The sequence below is a fragment of the Coffea eugenioides genome, chromosome 2 (genome assembly GCF_003713205.1).
Source record: "Coffea eugenioides isolate CCC68of chromosome 2, Ceug_1.0, whole genome shotgun sequence".
Lineage (NCBI taxonomy): Eukaryota > Viridiplantae > Streptophyta > Magnoliopsida > Gentianales > Rubiaceae > Coffea > Coffea eugenioides.
In genome coordinates, this window is record NC_040036.1 from 74,708,666 (window position 1) to 74,731,783 (window position 23,118).

Sequence of the window (23,118 nt, forward strand, 5' to 3'; positions counted from 1 at the left end):
AAAAATGATACACTGTCGGTAAGCAATTCTCAGCATTTCTGATATACATCACCGAGCCGTGTTTCATCCGCGCATTGGTTGGAACATATACAGTTGACCAGATATTACCAGACAAGCTGAAAATATGTAGACACAGACAGTTGACTTTGCAGCTGAAAAAGCAGGAATCCTCCACCGTTTTTTGGCAAAGCTAACAAAATCCTCGAGAACAATAACAAATACAAGAGGCAAAAACATTGCAGCATTCTTCTCTGATAGACAAGCATCAATCATTGATAGTAATACTAAATGACGTAGTTACGTCTGTATGTCATTTCACCAAAAACTGAGAATATCCAGTAGTACTTCCAGACACACATGTTCTACTCCATTTTGGCAGGAGTTACATTTTAAAAGAAAAAACAGCTCTCTTTCTCACCCCCACTAAAGCCCACTACTTTATATATTGAGACATCCATTTGAAGCCTTCTCCATAACCCATTTTGCGCACAATGCTGCACATGAAGACCTCAAGGGGACGGACATTTGAGTCTGCCAAGTTTACCTTGCCCTTTCCAGTAGTGATGCCTGTCAGGCCCATGTGGTAACGCAGCTCGTCCTCAGAAGCTGCATAAGGAATGTCTATCTTGTTCCCCAGAATAAGGAAAGGGACATTTGCCAAGGACTCATCAGAGAGAAGAGCATCCAGCTCTTTCTTTGATTCTGCAAACCTTTCTTTGTCATAAGCATCCACGAGATAAACAACTGCATCCACCTTCACACCCAAATTTGCATGTTATACACATGGTATTGACCAATTACAATTTGAAAAGTATTCCTAAGCAAGAATATAACAAAGATAAACTGCTACAGAAATGGGATAGAAAAACCAACTTCTTCAAATCAGCCAGGTCCTGAGAAACAAAAGCAAGATATAATCCAATCCTATCCACAACTCAATAGATTTTCTTTGCCTCTTTTATCAAAAGAACATGTGCATGAACATAAGCTAGCTACAGAAACTAGTATATCACCACCAGAAAAAGGAATGCTTGACATGTCATGCAAAATATGATCTAGCAACACCATAAAAGCTTAAAAAATGAAGACATATCCTAAGCCAGAATATCAAAGGAGAAGAACATTAGAAAAGAAAACAAATCATGAAATGCTAAATTTTGCACAGCGTCCTAAAAGATTTTGTGCTACACACTTGAAAAATGTCAGCAGTCCAAGCCACAAAATCAGGTGCAAACACAATATGGCATCTAAGAACCTGCTTTAACCTTCAAGCTAGTAGAACCTGACAACTTCAAAACTTTCTGTAAGTGCACTCAACAGCTTAAAACATACACTCCAGATCATAAAAGTTAAAAGTCAAATATGCTGAAAAAGTTCATGTATTGCATGCCATCAAGAAGACCATTTCTTCCATCTGAATTAGCAAGATTGTTTATTTTCTAACTTCATTAAAAATAAACCTATATCCTCATCAGACACGAGAAGTTTCATAAAACATCATAGATCCCTCAAAAAAGCTATGTGATACTCTTTGTTGCATTCATTTTCCACATATAGAGCCAAATAAAGGAACAAAGAGTACTTTAGGAACTGATAATTAATAATCTAAGGTATAATTTCTAAAGGTAACAAAATAAACCCATAAAAAAGATAGAAACAACATTTTCACAGCGAAGTTAATATTTGTCGGGCAAGGTACTATTGAAACACCTTCTGGAATATAAAAGGTATTATCAGCGAACTTCCACATCGATATTGGCCTCCCATGAATCAAATAAACATAGAAAACGTTCATTTGGGATTAATGAAGGCACTTAAACATCTTGGCAAATGAGAGAAAGCTCATTTATCCTCTATATAGATGGTTCCCATTCATTCTGTTAGATGCCAAACTAATAATTCTTCTCTTAGGTCCCCTACACCTCGTATATTAGACTAAAGCACAGCCATGGGGGGAAAAAGGAACTTTCATGTAAACCTGGAAAAAAATAGTACAACCTTGAAATATTCAGAATAAACTGATAAAAATTGTTGAAGTAGGTATATAGACATTGCTAAGCATATAACAAGGTTCACTACTATCTGAAGCATATTAAGGCAAGTTTTTTATTGAGACTTCAACCAGCAAAAGACACATTATAAAACCTGGTTCTTCGAAAATTAAAAGGATGGACAAGGAAAAAAACAAGGGGGGAAAAGAAGCCAAAGAAACATGACAAAAGAAATTCGCTCCACAAATAGAGCATCCCATGCTGAAGAAAATAGTACTTTGCCCCAAGAAAAAATACTTATCAGTGAATGCTAGAGTGGAACTTAAGGGAAACACACAGAAGGGGATAAAAATTGGGCTAATATGCATCTAACGGAAGGCGAATTTAGAGGGTGTGAAAAATTTAGCAGTGTTTTTCACACCATTTTCTGGTCCATGTATAATCTATTATGCTAATATGCAAGGGAAGCTCGGGAATGGAAATGCTTATTATACTTTTATATCATTTTTTAGATACATGGACTGACTTTGTACATGAAAATTAAAATTAATGTTATATTTGAAACCACAACGAAGCCAACTGAAATGGTCAGAAACCTCAAGGAAGGTTTGTGAAATAATCCCCAAATTTGATCAAGAAAATAGAAAACCTAACAAAGATAAAAAACAATAACCCAATACATGGGATTTGCGCTTCAATCTTGCACCTAATATCGCAGCCAATACCAGTAAACAAAGGAGGAAAAAAGAAATTATACCTTGGCATAATAATCTTTCCAGACTCTGCGAGCGATCTGATGGCCTCCCAAGTCAAAAGCCTTAAACTTAATTTGGCCAATACTCAGCTCCTCAGACGTCGGGTACTGCGTTGGCTGATGTTGAACCAATCTCTGCCCACAAAATGCAAATAATTCATTCAATATCCAAAACCCCTTTACATCAAATTAGTACTTTCAACAATTCCCTTCTCCACGTGCAACGAAATCCAAGAACCAAAAAAGATAAGCATTAATCGAGTGAAACACCTTAGGAAACCTATTACCACCACTCCCAACTATATTTCTCTAAATTACAACAACAATTTTACCAAACCCACAAAATCAGCTCAACAAATCAATGAATCAAAGGAACCCCGTAAACAAAAGATAAATTCCTTTATTCATCTCAACAAATATAAGTTAACAAACCACAAATATTGTACGCATAAGGAAAAAGAATGGAAAAGTTATACCTCATCTTTCAACATATGAAGCAAGGTGGTTTTGCCGGCATTATCGAGGCCCAGAAACAAGATCTTAGCTTCCTTTTGCCACAGTCCTAGCGAGGCCAATATTCCGTAGAACCAATCCAACAAAAACATCTTCGAATCCTTGTAATTATAATTCACCTCAAAATTCCTCAATTAATCACCCCCAATTTCCCTAATCCACCTCCGATCCCTACAAAAATAAACCTCACCAGTCGGATCGATGGACGACAACAGAAGAGAGAATCAAAGAAAGGCGAACTTAGAGGGTGGGAAAAAATTGGGCTAAATTTACTGTGCGCTGATTTAGAGAGAGAAAGAAAGAGAAAAAGGTGGGTTGGTGTGGACGGGTATGGTTATTTATAGAGGGAACCCTAGAGTTATTACCGTGCACTAGCGGACAGAAGATGCTGAACTCTGGTATCAAACCGTTGCCTGTTGGGTATCGGAATCAACATGCTATTGTACATGATTCCTTTTTTTAATTTTTATATATAGTGCATGCACCATGAGGCAATAATATCTAAAACAAAAAATATATATATTAATATATATATAAGAAATAAAATCTTAAAGTTATTTGATGAATCTCTCATTTTGTGCTTTAATAAATTTTTAATTATAAAATTTTAAATTTATTTTTGTTATCGATGAGGCCTAAGTCTAGTCACAAATTAGCTAAAGCTGAAACTGAATTAATACTAATTTTAAAAATTTTATAACAAAAATAATTTTGCTAGAGGCAACTTATCAAATACTATCTTGAAGAATTGCAAAAAAGACTTTGGGTACTTGATTTCTTCTTTTTTTTTTGTTGCTTTTTAAGTCAAAGGTGAATCTAGGATTGCTTATCTCATATATTTGTGAGAAATCAAAAAGGAACAAGAGAAAGATAGCATCATGGTGGTTGTTGGTGCCTTTTTCTTTTTATTGTTCTTATTGAATTTCCTAATCTTGGTACTAGTTTATTGTACTTCTTTTGGCTATAAATTTGTTTGGATAGTTTATTATTTGTACAAATATATTTGTTTGCACTACAAATACATTTTTTTTTATCTTACTCGTATTACATTAAAAAAGTGTTACTGTGGAATGGTTTGATTAATCGTTTATTAGCAAAAATTATTTGCTTGCATAATCAATACATTTTTCAACTATTTTTTATCTCACAGATATTATATTAAAATTGTGTTATAGTATTTTTCTGAAAAAATTATCTCAAATATGTATTTGCTTCTAGGTACAAATTTGTTTAGATAGTTTATTATTTGCGCAAATCTATTTATTTGTATTATAAACACATTCTTCAACTATAATTTTATTTCGCATATATAACATTAAATAAGTGGTACAATATTTGTTTTTAAAATATTTAAGTGTTGAATTACGCTATCAAACAGGACCTAAGTTTCTTTTCATAGTTCCGCGCTTTCACTATTATTTTTTTTTTTTGGTCTAGTCACGATTTCACTATTTGATTAGCACAAGTGATGGTCTTATTTTTATCGATTTGACTATTCAACGAAAAATTATATGGAATATTTAAGCAAGTGTTTTTCAAAAGTGAGTCCGCTCTATCAGCTTTTAATCCACTAAATATCAAGATTTAATACAATTAAGTAAGTGTTATTAGTGTTTATTCTTTGTTTAACAAATCAAATGACTTGTCAACTAGTACAAGAAAAATACAGTAATCTGTATTTGTACAATATCGCTCAAATGGACAACAACAAACTGAGAATGTTTCGAGGGTTGTCAACTTCACAGAAAGTAATCAAGAATCCTGCTTTCAAAGTTTGTGAAGATTAAAAATCATGAAGTTGGATGCCTTGCAAAGACGGTCACTATGGGCTGTGATCGATGCATTTAACTATTTTATGCACATATTTTTGCTCTGCAACTTCACCCTTGACTTGCCAAAGGCACTTACCAACCAATCTGTGTAAGACTCTGAAGGGATTTTACATGAAACTTTCGTTGAAGTTCTCTGACAGGTAGGGAAAAACAGGTAGGGAAAAACAAGAGTGATAATTATGTTTTTGTTTTAGCATAAAAGTACTCGTCATAGTTTTAGGATTAACCTTTCTTATACTGGGATCTAAAAACGTGCCATAAGTTAACGAATTTCTTGATAGTGCTTGTGAAGTAAGCTAAAGATTTGCACTTTCTCATGCCAAGAATTTCATTTCTTCATGAATAAGCTAAGGCAAAAAATGAGGAGAGGCAACTCAGTCGCAGACAGTGCTCTTTGAACAAGCATAAGCACAGAATGATTCAACAGGAGACAGAACAGCAGATACTCCGAAGTAGAAAACTAGCTCATCCAAGAAATTAAGGCGCAAGACAGGAGGAATTGACAAACAGCCCTGCTTGTATTCAGAAAACATACTTCACCTAGTACCCCTACCGTTCATTTAGTTCCTTCAAACACCTGTCACTAATCCATGGACAGGCCTCTCGCCGGTGGCCTGATTTACCACAGTTGAAGCAAATCATGTGCAAGCCTTCACATGCTACATCCTGCAAAAACGTTTTGATCCAATGCAAGGAGGTAAAGGCTTATCGAGATCAACCTCGATACATGCTCTAGCAAAAATAGCCATCGTCCGCTTATCCACCTTGACAGCCTTTCCAAGTGCATTTCCAATCTTGAACAGAACCCTGTCATCATAGTACTCAACAGGCAAACCGGTGAACTTTGCCCAAACTAAGGTTGAGCTTTGGGCAGGCTTAAAATCCGGTTTCCATGGCTGAATAGTTAAGTAGTTTCCCATTATATACCAGGACCCTTTTTCCAGCACCAGATAGCAATCTTTTTTGCATCGAAAACGTACATGAAAGAAGTTCATGCTCAGGTCGACAAGCTCCAATGGGTATTTGCGCTTCCAAAGTTTAACAAGTTCGGGAGAAAGGGAAGTGAATGACATGGTTTTCCCCAACAGTTTGAGAATGACAGCTTTTCTCCATGACTTCAAAGTTGTTTGTTGACCTAGATCCTCATCATCTGAGCCTGTGTAAATTGGTGGAAGGCTCGTGGTAGATAAAAGAGCATCCTTAAATGACAGACCACCAGTACCAGGACCCCAAGGTTCAGACTGTTTAGTCCGCGCATTGTTTGCCGGATCTGGAGATTCCTAGGCGTTATCTTGCCCAACATTTCCACCATCAGAGGCAATGCAATCTTTGAATGCTTGATATTCTGTCTTCTCTGGTGTTCGGTAGGCAAAGGGGATGACACGAGTTGTTAACTGTGCCCCCAGCTGATACCTAATCAGTCTTGAAGAACCCTCATTGCATTGAATAGGCAGGGCAATCCGAAATTTGAAACAGCCATCTAGCACCAAAGAGCCACTCTGTCCAAGAATCTCGCACCCCGGAGAAAAGAATCAGTCAATTTAACATGAACTGAGTGGACAACCCACTAAGCCCATTGGAGTACCCGCCATGGAGTTGAGCACTCCAAGGTCTTGCAAATCTTTTGACTTCTGCTTGCAGGAACAATCTGTTAACAGGAATTAAAATCTCCAGGAATGGCCCTGCCATATCCTACTTGTTTTTTGCAGATGACTCATTAATCTTTTGTAAAGCTAACTCTAAGGAGGCAAGTGAGATCACCAGAATTCTTCAAATCTATGAACTAGCTTCAGGGCAAAAGATCAACATTGAGAAATCAGCAGTTCTTTTCAGCAGAAACAGCTCCCAAGCAAATAAACAAGATGTCCTCCAAACTCTAGGCAACGTCCAGCATGTTTCTCAGGCAAAGTATTTGGGTCTCCCTATGGTTATAGGAAGATCTAAAAACAGCACATTCAGGTTCCTGAGAGACAAAATGATTGGCAAGCTACAAGGATGGAAGGGCAAGATGTTAAGTAATGCGGGCAAAGAGGTTCTTCTCAAATCCGTGGCATTAGCTCTACCATCATATACCATGTCAGTTTTCAACCTTTCAGATGGACTATGCAAAGCATTAAGTAGCATGATGACGAAGTTTTGGTGGGGAAATGACCAAGGCGAGAAGAAAATGCACTGGAAAAAATGGTGGGACCTGACAAAAATCAAAGGTAAAGGATGACTTGGATTTCGTGATATAAAGTGCTTCAATGAAGCCTTACTTGTCATGCTAGCGTGGAGACTGCTAACAAATCCTGAGTTGCTGGTTAGTATGGTAATGAAAGGGAAATATTTTCCGAACTCCTCTATCTTGCAAGCCAAAGCAAAGTCAGGTTCCTCGTGGATATGGCAGAGCATTCATAGTGCAATCCCTTTGCTAGAAGATGGACTTAGGAGACAGATAGGGAATGATAGATCAACTGCAATTTGGAAAGATAGATGGATTCTTGATGGTATGAATGGACTAATAAGATCAGCTAGACCTCAAAATTGCAACATAGACAGAGTCTGTGAGCTGATCATTAACAAGAGATGGAACAATAATCTTATTCAGTCCATTTTCTGAAGAGAAGAGGTGGAACAAATACTAATGATCCCTCTCAGTATCCAGGAAAGGCAGGGCAGGTTCGTTGGGAGGCATAGCAGTAGTGGAGATTACACCACCAAGTCAGGATATGCTCAAGCCAGATTAAAACTGAGCAAGAAGGCCAATAAGATGCAACCAAATAAGGGATCCAGCGCAAGGAAGGATGATCCTACACCATGGCATCAAGTCTGGGATCTAAACATAAAACATAAACTGAAGCACTTCCTATGGAAATGTCTTCATAACATCCTACCTACCAATGCAGAAGTGAATAGAAGAACTGGCAAACGGGACAAGTGGTGCAAATGCTGTGGTGAAGAGGTAGAAACATTAGAGCACCTTTTTTTCAACTGTATAGCTAGAGAAGAGGCTTGGTAGACATTCCCTATCAAATGGGATGGTATTCAAGAAAGTTCATGGAATTTCTCGAAGCGGTGGGAAGCATTGCAGGGTGCTAGAAGCGGAGTTAACGGCATCAGTCACATAGAAGCCACAACAAACTTCTTGTGGCAATTGTGGAAAGCAAGGAATGCCTGCAACTTCAACAAGGAAAGCACAAAAGGTAACCGATCTCAAATAGAGCTCTAGAAGAATGGATGGAGTACAAACAGATGTGGGACTTGGAGAAAATGGAAAGGAAAAAGGATGATCCAGAAGTACCAGCGATGACCATCACAAAAGAACTTCAAGATCAACATGCCACCCTAATGTTCACGGATGCAGCAATGGACAAAAAGAGAAGTAGAGGGGGATTGGGCATCGCAACAAAGGACCATAATGGAAAACTTGTCAAAGCATGGGCAATCCCTACTGGAATGATGAAGGATGCCGCCATATTAGAAGCTGAAGCAATCAGATCAGCCATGCTCAAAGCTCTGGAAGAAGGGTGGACATCTCTGCTCATACATTCAGATTGTAAAGGTCTAGTGGATAGAATTAATCACAAATGTTTTGGGCTATCTCTGTTAGATGTGTTGGTAGAGGATATTGTACATTTTCGTCGATCCTTTTGGCGATGTTCCTTCATATTTATTGGAAGGGAATATAATCGCACTAATCATGATTTGGCAAAATTTGCCATCAACCTAATTGATGAGACAAGGTGGGAGCTAGACTTCCCTGTGTGGCTTAGGACTGAAGCCCACAAAGATGTCCTGGCTGTGTGCCAGTAGTATGTATATGCTAGGAATATTGTAACCTTTCTCACATATATATTAAATGATGACCTTTTGACAAAAAAAAAAAAAATGGAGTTAAGCACTCTTGAATAAAATATCAAGGCATTCTTGCGCTCAAATTGGAAATGCATTGAAACTGGCAAATATGCTCAAGAAAATCTATCAGAAGTATTTTAACATCATCTTTTAGACAAATAATTGGTAGTTATGCATACATAAAATCTCATCGTACAATTTGCACATAGTGGTTATTTATATGCAAGTTCCTATGTAGCCGGTCTTAGGTCATCCACTGCACCAAGCAAGGGAAAAATAAGACATGTCATTTTATTTGTCCCCACATCACAATCAGTTCTTCATCTACTAACATTGAACCTCCTGAATATTTCTACCTGACATGGATCCCAAGAACTCCTGATACATACAAGTTCAAGAATGCCTTCATCACATCAATGTAATTCTTTCTTATTTTTATTTTTTTTATTTTATTTTTGTGTACATTTAAGTATCCAGCCAAGTGCAATTCCATGCATCTATCCCACAGTAGCAAGGGCAGAATTCGATCAAGCCTTCAGTGACCCATTAACTCTTTTCAGCTTGCATGAAGCTTGTCTTCTTGGCTTCTCTCAGCAAGTTCTTTCCTGTGTGCTTGGAGCCTCTCCTTCAACTTCTTGCTCTCTTCAAAATTTGCCTTTCGTTTCAAAGCTTTCTGCAAAAGTTTTAGCATCACAAATGAATATTTAAAGCTTTTTTATCACTTACCCTTTTACTTTCTTTTTTCTTTTTTTAAAATAATTGCAAAGCATCCAAGGGGTGGTTGGGGTGTGTGCAAACTTGTATTGTAGCTTTGATCTCAAATAGAGAGTAATAAATAAGCTTCATTGTTCCTATCAGAGGAGAGCAATCAATATCCCAGTTACAAAATCTTACTTCTTGCCTGAAACAGCGATCAAGCTTTACTTTGAGTTCTGTGCATTTACCAAAAAATTTCCCAATTGGATGATCTGAGTGACACTTCTGGAACTGTTCGATAATCTGCATCATGCAGCACGAATAACTTAATTCCTTCAAACTTAATCATACTCCAACAGCTCTACAATTGAATACAAAAATCCAGGCAATATAAGTCCGTAGAGCTGAAAACAATTATAGAACCTACTGCAGTTTTGTCAAAACACAAGAACACCATTTCTCATCCTTTTCAACTCCAAGTAAACAGAAAAGTCCATACCCATCCAGTCCAAAGTAAGATATTAAACAACACCAAAATTCCAAAGCAACTTCAACAATTTACAATAGAGTATTCAATTGTCATATTTCATTCGATAATAATCCAAGATTTGAATGTTTAAACATGAAAAGGAGCTTACAATAATAGGATTCTTGCATTTTCAGGTATTCAGCGCTGAGTTAACACTGACCACACAACAGGCATGAACAAAATAAAGTTCATAATATACCTCATTCAATTCAACTCCATACAAGGAATGTGCTTGATATTATGTAAAGGTATCATTCATCACCAAATAGAAGACAGTAAAACATCAACAAACTTTTAGTTTAAAATGAGAAAGAACTAGACAAAGCAATTATTAAAAGGAGGCAAAACAGGACTTACTTCTGCACACATTGGGTGCCTGTGTAATGTTAGCGGGGGATGCATTATCTTCTCAACACTTCAGAAGGTTCCTATCACAAACCAGGAAAAATTAAAATATGGAAATCAATCTTGGTTTTTACATTTAGACACTAATAACATGTGTTTTTATCTAATTATATTCATTTAAATAGTGATCCTTCCACTCAAGTAGGGATCGTATGTCTTCAGCCGGAAAAAAGAAAAAAAAATTCGTAACATCTCCTTTAGCTTCAATCAAGAAGTATCATCTAACAGATTAAAAATAATGAATCAAATAAACAGGATTGGTGTTGTTTACTTCTGCTTCCTACTTTCAGCTGGTTTACACCTATAGTAGCTCTTACAATTGCGGGCAAGATAATCCATGATCCATAATCCATCACTCCCTAGTCATAGATGAGCACCCAATGACTGGTTCTGGGACAACATTCATCTCGCTTATCCTCTACTTCTCAGCCTAGTTCAATGTTTTCACATGATAGCAGCATTCTTCAAGTTTATGCCCTTTAAAGTTGGAAGTTTTCTCCTAAAGTAACTCAGTATCATAATTTACTTCCATTTCTTTTAGATTGAATTCAGTAAAATAAATGTCAACCATTATAAAAAATTTTCTATCATGCCAACGTTATTCTCTGTAGAAGAACAATTGGGAATATGATTTCATGATAGATATAAAGAACATAAAAAGGGTTTCAAAGATTAAAATTCACGTTATTTTCCCCTTCTTTTTTCGCCGCTTATATTAACAATCAATTACGTATATCTGAGCCACACAAATTGGCACGGTATAACTGCCAGAGAAAAAAAAAATAAATTTCTTCCAGATTACTATATCTACTGTGGCAGCAGAGTCAAATTATCCATTCATTTTCCACATATTTCAAAGAATATTCAGCAACTAAACTACCAAAAAAAAAAAACCCGAATACGAAACAAGCAGTCACAGTAAAAAATACCTTTAGAAATGTGAATACAACTTGCAAGATTTTAATTTTCCTTTTTCTTTTCCCTTGAATTTCTTGGGTTGGTCGGAGGGAGGTAACGCTACCGTTTTATGCAACCGGCGCCGGACTTTGCCGGGCTAACCCTGTTTAGTGTGATTTGCTCCCGCAACCACGATTTCAGTGAAGAGGAATTGAATATGATTGATGAATGATCGGAAAACAGGATGTTTTTTTTTTTGGGGGAGGGAGGGAGGGAGGGCGGGGGTGGTGGAGGAAATCCGGCTGCTCTCCAGGAAAAGAAGTCGAGAGATGGGTTTAACAAAAAGAAGATGGGGATTTTCTTTTTTCTTTTTTTTTTCCTTTTAAGCTTCCTACAAGTGAACAATAATAATCAGCTAAAATTCTCGATTTCCAGCCATTCGAGTTTAGATTTTTTTGTACATGATGGCCTACTGCCCGTCTGATATAATTCAAAATATTTTTTCTTTATCTAAAAAATACTCTGAAAAATATATGTACTTTTCGCATAATAACAATAATAAACTTTTTTTCTATTATACTTCGCGAATTAAATTTTATTTATTTTGGAAAGATTTAAAAAGTTGTGTAACAATGACAACCTATCTTCCCAATTATATATGGAATAACACGTACGTATATCATAATTTTATATATTTATACATGTAAACATGTTAAACTTTTAATAAAGTTAATATCTGATACACAAGAATAGCTTTGTTTGGATATCATAATTAGATGTTAAACGTTTTTTGTAAACATATTTTTCAATCACTATTTTATCTCACATATATCAAATCGTTACAGTAATTTTTCTACAAAAAATTTAGAAAAATGCTATTTGATACACAAGAATAGCTTTGTTTGGATATCATAATTAGATGTTAAACGTTTTTCGTAAACATATTTTTCAATCACCATTTTATCTCACATATATCAAATCGTTACAGTAATTTTTCTACAAAAAATTCAGAAAAATGCAATCCAAACAAAGCGTAAGGGTTAAGGGTAGCATTAAATATATCATGATCTTGAAAAATTGTAGCAGTTTTACTCATACTTTTAGTTTTATAACTTCCAAATTTTTATGCGTAATTTTGACGAACTCATATTTTGCGCTGAATTTTTAATCTTATTTTTGGAAACAAAATCAGTGTTATATAAATACATATTATACATGTACCATATTTACTAACCATCGTAGATGGCACCTCCAACATTTTTTAATTAAAATACAATTGGTTCTTTAACTTTAATTTGCAAGAATCAGTCCATCATCTTTTATTTTTCGAGTCAATTCGACCCTTGATAAATCATATGACTGCGAGAATACAAAGTACAAATCAGATTTTCTTTGAAGCTCATCACAGGGTACACCAAAATCCTTTGTACTTGGACTGTGACCAAAACTTCATCTCATTGTCATAAGCTAGAATTCCAATTATTTTCAAGGAGAATAATTTCTACAACAAACAATGACGATGGCTTTGACAAAAGGCTGTCTATGGCTTGAATGTGCAGCGAAAATGCTACCAAAATGCAAGCAAGAGCAATTTTATATGCTGCTCTAGTGCTCCTTTCTCTTGGACCTGAATCTTCTTCTCAGGTCCCAAAAGCAAGGTAACAACACATACTCCCAAAAACATTCCCCGACTAATCTAAGTATGGCCAGCAAATTGCATACCCACTCGAATAGAACCGTTAACTTTAACCTGCCACAAGAACAAAAAAGATAAATTTGGTTCAATAGCTGTTGCTGACTTTTAAATTAAATTCAGAGAGAAGACAAGACATTGCAGATATAGGAAAGCAAACTGCGATTTAGCACTAGTTATTCGTTCAAAAATAGGTTGCTTAGAGTACCAGGATAAAATGACAGAGAATCTCAGTTCAGGACTTAAGGAAGCTTTCCTACTTACCTGCAATTTTGTACATGCAAACTTGTAAAGGTATCTTGGTAGATTTGGCAGTCCCTCATTAGATTTTTAGAATTGAGAAAAAAAAATACTCCATACTTTTAGGTGCTTTATCTGTATTTACGTCTAGATAATGACTAACAGCCCTAAGATTTGGTAGTAAGGATTATTGTGACACACATTGAAGTTCTCATAGCGACAACTTTGAGCAAGCAGTCAAAGATAACTTTCACATTGTGATTTTTTAAAGCAATTTCCTCAATGTTCTTCTTAAAAGTATCCTAAGAGGCTTTTTTTGGTGCAATAAAAAGTAGAGAGGGGATAAAAAGTTTACCCTGGCTGCTTTGAAGAGCTCATCAAGCACTTCAGACAAGGTTGGATGTGCATGAACAGCAAACTTTATGTCCTGGGTAATGCAAAAAGAAGCAATAAAGTGGACAAGATAGAAAGATAAAAAAGCAGCAGCACACAATAATTACAAGAGAAAAGGAGGTTCCAGAAATAATTCAATTGCAGTGAAAAAAGACCCTGAAGTTGAAGAGCATTTCTAAATATGCCAATAGATGTTGATATACTCAAAGGTTATAGACCATGCAGTCAACTGCTTTACAACCTAGAAGACTATCATTTTGAATTTAAGAAATTCCAATTTTGATATTGCTGCTATTGCTTCAACCCTTTTCTTCATACAATCATGATTTGTCCTAGTTTCTCTTAATCACGAAAGTGCCCAAGGAAATTCCATTTCTGCCATCTGTTAAGATGTTTTTCAAACACTAGCATATATCCTATGCACGAGCATGCAAATTCCCAAAGCAGATGTGTACCTGTATATGTGTCCCCATAGCTATAGCATTAGATGCCTCATGTATGAGGTCTGCAGCATGCAGACCAAAAATATGAACTCCAAGGATCTCTCCATTGTCAGGTCTATAGATCAACTGCATCAAATCACAGGTTTGAAAAGATTAACTAAACACCAAAATTTTGGCAGAGCCAAGGAATAAATTGGAAGTGAATGTATATTACAGACATGTCCATTTTCTCAAAGGATCACAAGTACAACCTTGGCAAGTCCTTCCGCTTCATTTTCAGCCAGGGCTTTAGTGTTAGCCTTGAAGCTTGTCTTAGCAACACTGACTTCAAATCCTTCCTTCTCACCCTTTTCTCTTGCTTGAGGCTGCAAAAAATGAAATTTATTCACCCATACCTTCAATGAAATAGCTTTCAGACACATGCTTGCCAAGCATAAGACTTAACTTGCCTATCCAATGTCTTAAGCGAATAGTTTCTTTGCCTTGTATTAAAGGTTAAATATTTAAGGTACATGGCAATAATCTAGATTTTTAGCAAACATTCCAGAAATACCTCAGTGAAGGTGAACCAATCAACATGGTTGTCATAAGATCTATAATACACAGGAGACGCACTCAAGATTCAACCTACAGTAGCCATTGCAAGATTTGCGCTCTAAATTATCCTACAGTCAATCTTGGTCAACGATACTAACAAAGAAAGTCTGATCCTGGATCAACCCATAGTAGTCAGATGTCAGATTCCAATTAATAGTTGCAGAGTGTCCCTATACAGCTTTAGTAGTATCACTTGATCCACTTCAAAAGGAAAGTTTCCTTTAACATTTAACACACACAGTAATCTTCATAAAAAATTTATTTTTCACAAAAATGATAGTACAGTAAAAGTTAATTGAACAAAGAGGGGTTTGAGTTTTCAATGGATAGCAACTCATAACCGTTATTACGATACACCAGTACATGTGAAATGTGCACAGATACCTACATTCTAATGCACCAAAAATTGATTAAACAACAATATATGAAAGAATAAGAATTGGTGAAGCAATTTGTACCTCTGTCAGTCCAACCATACTGATCTCAGGATGGGTAAAACATGCTGCTGGTACACTTAAATGGTTCAGAATATGGTCCTTTCCAGTAACTTGCTCAACAACTACGATGGCAGCAGTACCCATTGTTAAACATATATGAAAATAAGAACAACACAGTGAAAGAATACAGAATAGGTAATCACCAGAGATTCCTTGTGCGCTTGCTGCATGAGCAAGCATCATCTTCCCATTGGCATCACCAATGCAATACAAGTGAGGAACCTATAAATGAGAGATCTATATCAATAAAAGGAAGGCCTATACCAGCAGAACATCACTGACACATTACGAGCAAAGAAGGCCGCGACTGACCAACTTCCCATCAGCATCTATTACATGCATGCGCTCATCTACAGGTATAAATCCACGCTGAGTTTGTACATTAATCTGAAATGTGTAAGCCAATAGCATAGAATTAGGCTATGATCTCATTTTGTAATTCATTCAGAAAACTAATAAACTAGTCAACTAACATTTTCCAGGCCAAGTCCTTCAGTGAATGGAGCCCTACCAGTTGCAATAAGAGCAGCATCTACCTGTGGTAAATAACAGTTGAAACATGTTGTGAGCGAGGATGCCACCGAGAAGGATTTAAGAATCAAAGGAATTTACAGAGGACTGAATTCTAAAAGATTTGATCATAGAAAGCACACTTTGGAGGATTGAAAAAGGATAGTCATTGTAAGCTTTACAAACTCATAATTGCAGAAATTTTAATTCCTGAGCCAAGGTTCTTTTAAGCACACTTAAATTGTTCCCAATTTTAACAAAATTAAACAAGTGACAAAAGCATATCTACTACAAAATAACTTAAAGTTTTAATAATTTCTCTTTCATCATTGATGTCTCCATCTCAAGTGCACATATAGCAGACTTTATTTACTCAATGCATGCTTATGATAATGATTAAACAATAATGAGAAAAAGGTAATCTAAACCCACAGTGAGAAGATGCACTTCTGTCATAACAAGTTTGCTGAAATATCTCCCAATAACATGATTTGGTTGTTGTGGGCAATGAAGAGAACCGAATTTTGAGTATAATAACACTTAAAATCTCAAAATATTCTTCTCTTCTTCTCAGGTACCCACTTGAAACCCTATATACTGTTCTCTATTGAGCGAATTTTTCTCCCACCCCACACTTTTTAAGTTGTAATGATTAGCACACAGTTGAAAATCAAGCTACATCTCAAACAAAGGGGCAAAAGTTTTTGTGTTTGCCAAATGCTGATATCTGCTGCAATTTCTTTCAAAATGTCTGTCCTTAAGACAATTAAAGCTAGTATATGATATGATTGAAAGTGCCGACAACTAACAAATGGGAAGGTTTACGGGAACTACGAGTGTGTTTGGATTATTTGAAATATTATTTGGAATAATTACTGTAGCACTTTTTGTGATATGATGTATGTGAGATAAAAAGGTAATTAAAAGGATAGAAAGGTGTATGGGAAAAATGTGTTTGTGATGCAAGCAAATAAATTTTTGACAAATAATTTCTATCCAAATACACCCTATATTGGATGATAAGGTCAACCACATCCTGATCCTCCATTTGCATATTTTGCATTGCAATAAATCCATTAAATTGCTAACTAACTCTTCACCAAACATCTGTATCGAATTGATGAAATTTCTTCAACAAAAGATCTGGAATGAATTACGTTAGAGAATCTTGTCACTCTATACTAGGAAGCTGTCTCCGAGAATCAGTGATCATGATTGGTCAACCATATATTGTGCCAAGACCCAAGAATCATGTCGAGATCCAATGCACTAATTATGTACAATGACATCTGAATACCTAAGAATGACATATTAAATGAACGTCACTCTGCTTTCAGATGTACAGACCTAAGAATTCATGCATTAACTGAATGTTTATTAACTTACCTCTAGAGTGCCTTTCGGTTCCCTGGTCTTGGCATCAATGAGCTCAATTATCACTGGTTTTCCATCCTTTGCTGGAGTTATCTGAAAAAGTATCAGATAAATGAAAATGAATTTAAAAAGGCACAAACAGGAAAGCAGCGTACATATTAATAGCAGCATTGCACCTGTAACTAGAAAAAGGACTGTGAACTGTGACATACCTTGCTGGCAAACACACCAGTATGAGAATCAATTTTCCGAGGATTTATGAGGACTCTCTGTGCCAACTTTCCAATCTCAGGGTCAAAGCCAGGCATCAGCTGATCCAAAGCTTCAATAAATGTAACCTGTGCAATAAAGATGAAACTTTGTGACACAAGCCATTTTGCTAGGGTGAGTGGAAGCAAAAATAAACACAAAAAGATAATGCACTCCTAGTTTTACACATTTGAAAATGTTCAATGACCAATGTCGCAGAAGGCTCTTCAAAGGACAATCAGAAACAAAGTTCAGTCAATCAAAGTTTTGTAATAGATTGCAAAGGGTTATGCAATTCATACAAATTAAAACTGGATCGTTCCAACTAAATGTTGTTTCCCTATGTTTTATATGTTTCTTTGTCCTGCTTTTAGTTAGTCTCTATGAAGTTGGCTACTCCACAGCTTTGAAGCCCCTCCATTTGATAAATCAAACATGGAGAATGATTATTGAACGTTATTGTCCTTGTCAGGTTGTCGAACTCCTTTAACAATTAATGATGATACATTCTTTTCCATAGATACCCTGTCCCATAACTTTCTTTTAGGGAAACTATAAAGTGATACCAAATCAGGAAATAGAAAGGAAGAGCAAGTTTCATTAAAACAGTTAAAAAGCAAAACGTATATTTTAGTAAAAGAAGATGGTTTTTGAGGAGTAGCTCTCCCTAAACAGGACTAAAGTAGAACAAAATTTTTGTGATCATGACGAGAAATTTTGCTTCTCAACAAAAATGAAACAACTTTTTAAGCACAAACTGCTCTCACCTCACTTCCAAGAGCTGTATAAACATCGCTGAACTCGAGACCGATGTAACCACTTCCAACTATCGCTATCCACTCCGGAACAAATTCCAATTTGAGTGCATGATCACTGGTGATGACTGTCTTACCTGCAGGCAACTATCAATGATATTGGTTAATCTAATCTTGGCAAACAATAGTATTCAGTTAGAAGATTTGGAGGACTGAAAAAGCAAGACAGACGAACACGATTATAACAGTTCAACCCTCCAACGAAAAAAGCATTGTGCAACTATGAGCAACAAAACTAAAAGAATGACAAAAACATAATAGCAGTTCAAGAAGTAAAATTTCCAAGTCTAATTCCTTGCAAGCTAATTATAACACGATTGTTTTGCTAAAATTGTTCCTCCTACACAATTGAGAAGCACTCTTCATCGCTTGCAGTTATAGGTAATCACAAACTTTAGGCACTAATTAACCTAATAATCTGAAATGTTTAATTACAAATCAGTTTGAGGCTATTGAACATCACTTGAGAGACATGGTATCATGCACACATTCAGAACATTAGCATTTATAAGCTCTTCAACAATTTAAATACAGCAGAAACTTTTAACATCCAGTAAATCCCAAATTTTCAAGATCAATCTGGCAGACATCCTGCATATACTTTATTACCTTCCTTGAGATTGCAATGAAAGTAAGCATACCAAAACTAAACCAATTTTACATCTAAATACCGATAGAAACTGTTGCAGCAACTTCGTTGCAAACTAGAAGCTAGAAATTAAACATTGACAGACGAGCTACAACATGTGCCAACACAAGGACAAATACATGAGTACTTACCGTCAACTTCAATTCCCTTTGGCACTAAGGGAATGGAGCCAGTAGCAATTATAATGTCTTTTGCTGTTATTACAGTTTCTCCAGCGCCAGCCTTTCCATATTTCACCTTTTGTGGACCCTGAAAATATAGTTATGTGAAAATGAATGACAAAGCCTCGTATATGTGATCTAATGACTACCACTTTCCCTTTTACTTAAAAATGACCGTTTCTACACAGAAAACACCTACTTAAACTTGAGAAATTTCGATGAATAGCTCAGCTTACCAAAACTGTGCCAGCACCCATCAATATATCTACCCCAAGAGCTTTCATCGAATTTGTCAAATTATTTCTAATTTTGGAGGCCAAATTATTTGCATGATCAGCAACTCCTTGTCTGTCATATCCAGCAGCTGCAACCTATCATATGAGGTTAAAAAAGTGAGCAAGCTGTCGAAAACAGGGAAAACAGAAATAAAAGCATTTCAGGGTTGCAATGCAAACTTCGGCGATTTTGTAAGAAATATGACACTGGACAGTAACTTGTGCCAATACAAGAAGTTCAACCATTTCATGAACTTGATGCTGAATTTACAGCTGGCCCAAAAACAGTTACTGAAACATTCAAGAGACTAAACTTTGGTTTCTCAGCAAAAAGAACAAGACCAAAAATGCCTACCTGTAAACCAAAAGCCTTCATGTGATGCTCATTCTGAAGCTCCCGCATACGACCACTAACAGCTAGGAGGGCTTTGGAAGGCACACAACCCCTATTTACACATGTTCCTCCTACTACATCTCCTTCAATGATGGCAGTTTTTAAACCCTGAAAACAAAACATTTGTCAGTTAATCACTTTCACTGAATTCAAGAATTTGATAAAGGTATCACAAGATGCATTTATATGGTGAATAAGCAGTCAAACAAAATGCCTGCTTGATGTTAGCCACCAGCTTCTTTCATCACTTTCTTTAATGATCAGAGTGGCATTGTTACCTTCTCTACAGCATGAAGTGCAGCGCCATGACCACCAACACCAGCGCCAATAATTACGAGATCATAATCAAAACCCTCTTTCGACGGAGTTCCATTATCATTACTCACCGAAGCCGAAACCTTCAAATTCAAACGCTGCTTTGTGGACGAAGAAGAAAATACAGCAGCCGAGGAGGAGGAAACTAATCTCGCTGCAGCTGAATGCGAAGAATTCAGTCCGAAAATCGCCTCTCTCTTGAGCCCGCAGAACCGGAGCGATCGCGACGTGAGAAAAGTGGAAGAAGAGCAGTCGGATCTCGGGGCAATTGTTAGGGAAGGCGAGGCCAGGGACATTGTCATTGCTGATTGCATTTTTTAAAGGTTTCGAGGACTCGAGGTTCAAAAACACACACTCACGCAGTAGAGGATGAATTAATGGAGATTGTTTGGGAGCGGAAGTGGGGCCGCCGGGAGAGTGATGTAGAGGAAGAGGAGGGAAGGCTTCGAGAAGTCCGTTGGAGGTGGCGGAGTTAACAAAGCGGCGTTTGATGAACCAACCTCTTACTTAGTCGTTTAGCGCTCGTTTTTTAATTTTCTTGTTCCTTTCTCTTTTATTTTAATAGTTTCTTCTTTTTCTTTGATTGCTTTTTTTTTTTTTGCCCTTTTTTTTATTAGAGAATAAATAAAAGAGGAAATAGGTGTCACTTTTATTTTTTATTTTTGATATAATGGTGTTGAATCATTTTGGTTTTGAATATATTATAAGTAACAAAGACAAATTTAGAACTCATTATGTAATTGCTTAATTAAGAAAGAACTAGTATATTTGAATTTGCATAGAAAGATGTATTTAAGTGCTATAAGTGTTTTAATAAGTGAATAAATGGATATAATTATTTTTTAAAGAAATATTAAACTTCTAAAGTTTGAGAATTCGGATTACCGAAATTTCATATGAGTGTTTATATTAGTATTTGGTATGGAGTTCTAAGTTCTCTTATATGTAAATGGTTTATCTTGCTTTTGTTGCATTTCTTTATATTTGACATAATTTCCTTGGAAATGGTTTGTGCTACATCTCATAATATCCTTCTTAGATATCATTGACATCACTTTTGTTTACCTAAAAGCTTTGAAGATTTGTGTCAAGTTTTTAAGCTGATTAGCCACGCAAACAATCTAAAAACAAGAGCACATGAGTTAAATCCTCAAAATAATAACAAAAAAAACTTTTTTTGTAGCCGTGGTGGAGTGTGTTTGGACAGTAAATTAATTAGAATAGTTTTTTAAAAAAAAATAATTGTAATACTCATTTGACATAAGATAAATAGATGATTTAAAAATGCGTTAATGATGCAAGCAAATAAATTTTTTACAAATAATTAACTCCAAAGAAAGAATTAATCTTTCTTATACCAATAATGCATATACTGTTGCCAGCGTTGCATAAATTACAATTATGTAAAATTTGAATTTAAAATTCAATTTTTGCACGTACATAACATTACCTCCCAAACAAAGTCATTGATGGCATGACCGTTGTTGTGATCACCTATTGAGCTAGTTTCTGAGGTTTGTATGTAAAGGTATTACACGTTCTATGTGCATCGCCGCATGATGCATTAGTATCAATCATTAATTATCAAGTAATGATGGCGGGACGAATTTGTATACTTATGAGGGACAATATGTGATTGAACAACACTACTTTGTAATGTCTTATTGGCGTTGGTACACTACGTACAAGGCAATACTAGATGGCACGCTGAGCATTTACGACTTGTTCGAGTGGAGACGGCAAAGATTAGATGCAACCTTGTTTAGATTGCTATTTTTTGTTTTAAAAAATTTAACATTTTTTGTAAATATACTTTTTAATCACTTTTTTAGTACTTTACAAGTTATATACATCACATCACATCGTTACAATATATTTTTGGGAAAATGACCTATTTCATCTCTCACATTTCATAAAAATATTCTTTTCGTCCCTCACTTTTAAAATGAAGTAATTTCATCCCTGACATTTAAAAATTAAAGCTATTACATCCCTGAACCTAATTTTCAATTTGAATCAAACCATCCAATAACCCAATAATAAATTTTGGATATAGAGTTGATAGGTCACTCGATCAATTTCATCATATTCACATGACATTTATCAAACCAAAAAAAAAAACATTATAACATAAAGGCCATTATTTGTCTTGGAATAGTCGGGTTTTTCTTTTGGGTAAATCTTTTCATGCATCGTTAGTATATTCGCTTGCGAGTCTAGATGTGTATAACAAATATAAAATTTGGTGTTTAAATTTAAATTGAAATGATATGGTAGGTACATAAAACATCAATGTATACAATGACAATGTAGGAATTCAAGTTGAGTTATATTCAAGTTAAGTTAACCAAGTGATCTACCAATTATACCTCCAAAATTTGTAATCAGGTTGATAGGTGGTTTGATTCAGATTGAAAATTGGGTTCAAGGATGTAATAGTTTTAATTTTGAAATGTCAGGGATGAAATTGCTTCATTTTAAAAGTAAGGGATGAAAAGAATATTTTTGTGAAATGTGAGGGATGAAATAGGTCATTTTCCCTATATTTTTCTACAAAAATTTCAGAAGATAGCAATCAAAATGGAAAATCTTTCACTTTGTATCTTTATGAAAAGGGGAAGTTCATATGCCCTATTTCGTATTACAAATAACAAGTTCTGGTTCTTGGGCATAATTACAAGAATCAGTCTGGCTTTTGGAATACACCACGTTTACAGGGTAACATGTTTCTCTTAATTTAAGGTCATTAACTGCATGGAAACAAGCTCCTTAGCTAAAATTTGGCGTATACTAAAAAAGGGTAACAAGAGATTCAATGCTGAATCTGGATATATATAATACATGAGCATTTTGGATTTGGATTAGATTTTAAAGTGAAAAAGTACATTATTGACATTCTCGCCTACGTTGGCAACTATGGAACTTTCCTCAAAAGAATTTGTGAGAGCCTGGGAGCATCATGTGGTTCGTTGAGCCGAAACCTGAGCTCGTTTGTCAATTGAGTTTTTTCGATATTTATTTAAAATTTTACTGTAATTTATCGTAGAAGTTGCAGAAAA

At 35.7% G+C, this 23,118-nt stretch overlaps 3 protein-coding genes and 1 non-coding gene across 6 annotated transcripts; all 4 read right to left on the reverse strand.

Annotated features, from left to right (window-relative positions):
• Nucleotides 1-177: 177 nt before the first annotated feature.
• LOC113760908 (GTP-binding protein SAR1A-like) lies at nt 178-3,559 on the reverse strand. Its single transcript, XM_027303659.1, has 3 exons — nt 3,222-3,559; nt 2,749-2,880; nt 178-754 (listed from the first exon to the last, which is right to left on the reverse strand). The coding sequence occupies exons 1-3, from the start codon at nt 3,348-3,350 to the stop codon at nt 434-436; spliced, it is 582 nt and encodes a 193-aa protein (XP_027159460.1). The 5' UTR covers nt 3,351-3,559; the 3' UTR covers nt 178-433.
• Nucleotides 1,682-1,802, reverse strand: LOC113764282. The gene has a single exon (XR_003467561.1). It is a non-coding gene; the product is annotated as a small nucleolar RNA snoR83 (small nucleolar RNA).
• A 5,492-nt stretch (nt 3,560-9,051) lies between the features above and the next one.
• LOC113761683 (COX assembly mitochondrial protein 2 homolog) lies at nt 9,052-11,719 on the reverse strand. 3 transcript variants are annotated; one of them, XM_027304772.1, is made up of 4 exons: nt 11,579-11,719; nt 10,510-10,591; nt 9,822-9,926; nt 9,052-9,600 (listed from the first exon to the last, which is right to left on the reverse strand). In XM_027304772.1, the coding sequence occupies exons 2-4, from the start codon at nt 10,552-10,554 to the stop codon at nt 9,484-9,486; spliced, it is 267 nt and encodes an 88-aa protein (XP_027160573.1). In that variant the 5' UTR covers nt 10,555-10,591; nt 11,579-11,719; the 3' UTR covers nt 9,052-9,483. The 3 variants fall into 3 exon arrangements, with proteins under 3 accessions (XP_027160573.1, XP_027160572.1, XP_027160571.1); XM_027304771.1 differs by having other exon boundaries at nt 10,510-10,580; nt 11,487-11,719; XM_027304770.1 differs by having other exon boundaries at nt 11,487-11,719.
• A 1,103-nt stretch (nt 11,720-12,822) lies between these two features.
• LOC113762817 (dihydrolipoyl dehydrogenase 2, chloroplastic-like) lies at nt 12,823-20,544 on the reverse strand. The gene is made up of 15 exons (XM_027306419.1): nt 20,023-20,544; nt 19,706-19,852; nt 19,312-19,446; nt 19,046-19,163; nt 18,218-18,342; nt 17,414-17,539; nt 17,214-17,294; nt 15,791-15,853; nt 15,630-15,704; nt 15,461-15,539; nt 15,279-15,379; nt 14,475-14,588; nt 14,236-14,349; nt 13,743-13,814; nt 12,823-13,204 (listed from the first exon to the last, which is right to left on the reverse strand). Exons 1-15 carry the CDS (start codon nt 20,371-20,373, stop codon nt 13,151-13,153), a joined length of 1,755 nt encoding a protein of 584 aa, XP_027162220.1. The 5' UTR covers nt 20,374-20,544; the 3' UTR covers nt 12,823-13,150.
• Nucleotides 20,545-23,118: the final 2,574 nt, after the last annotated feature.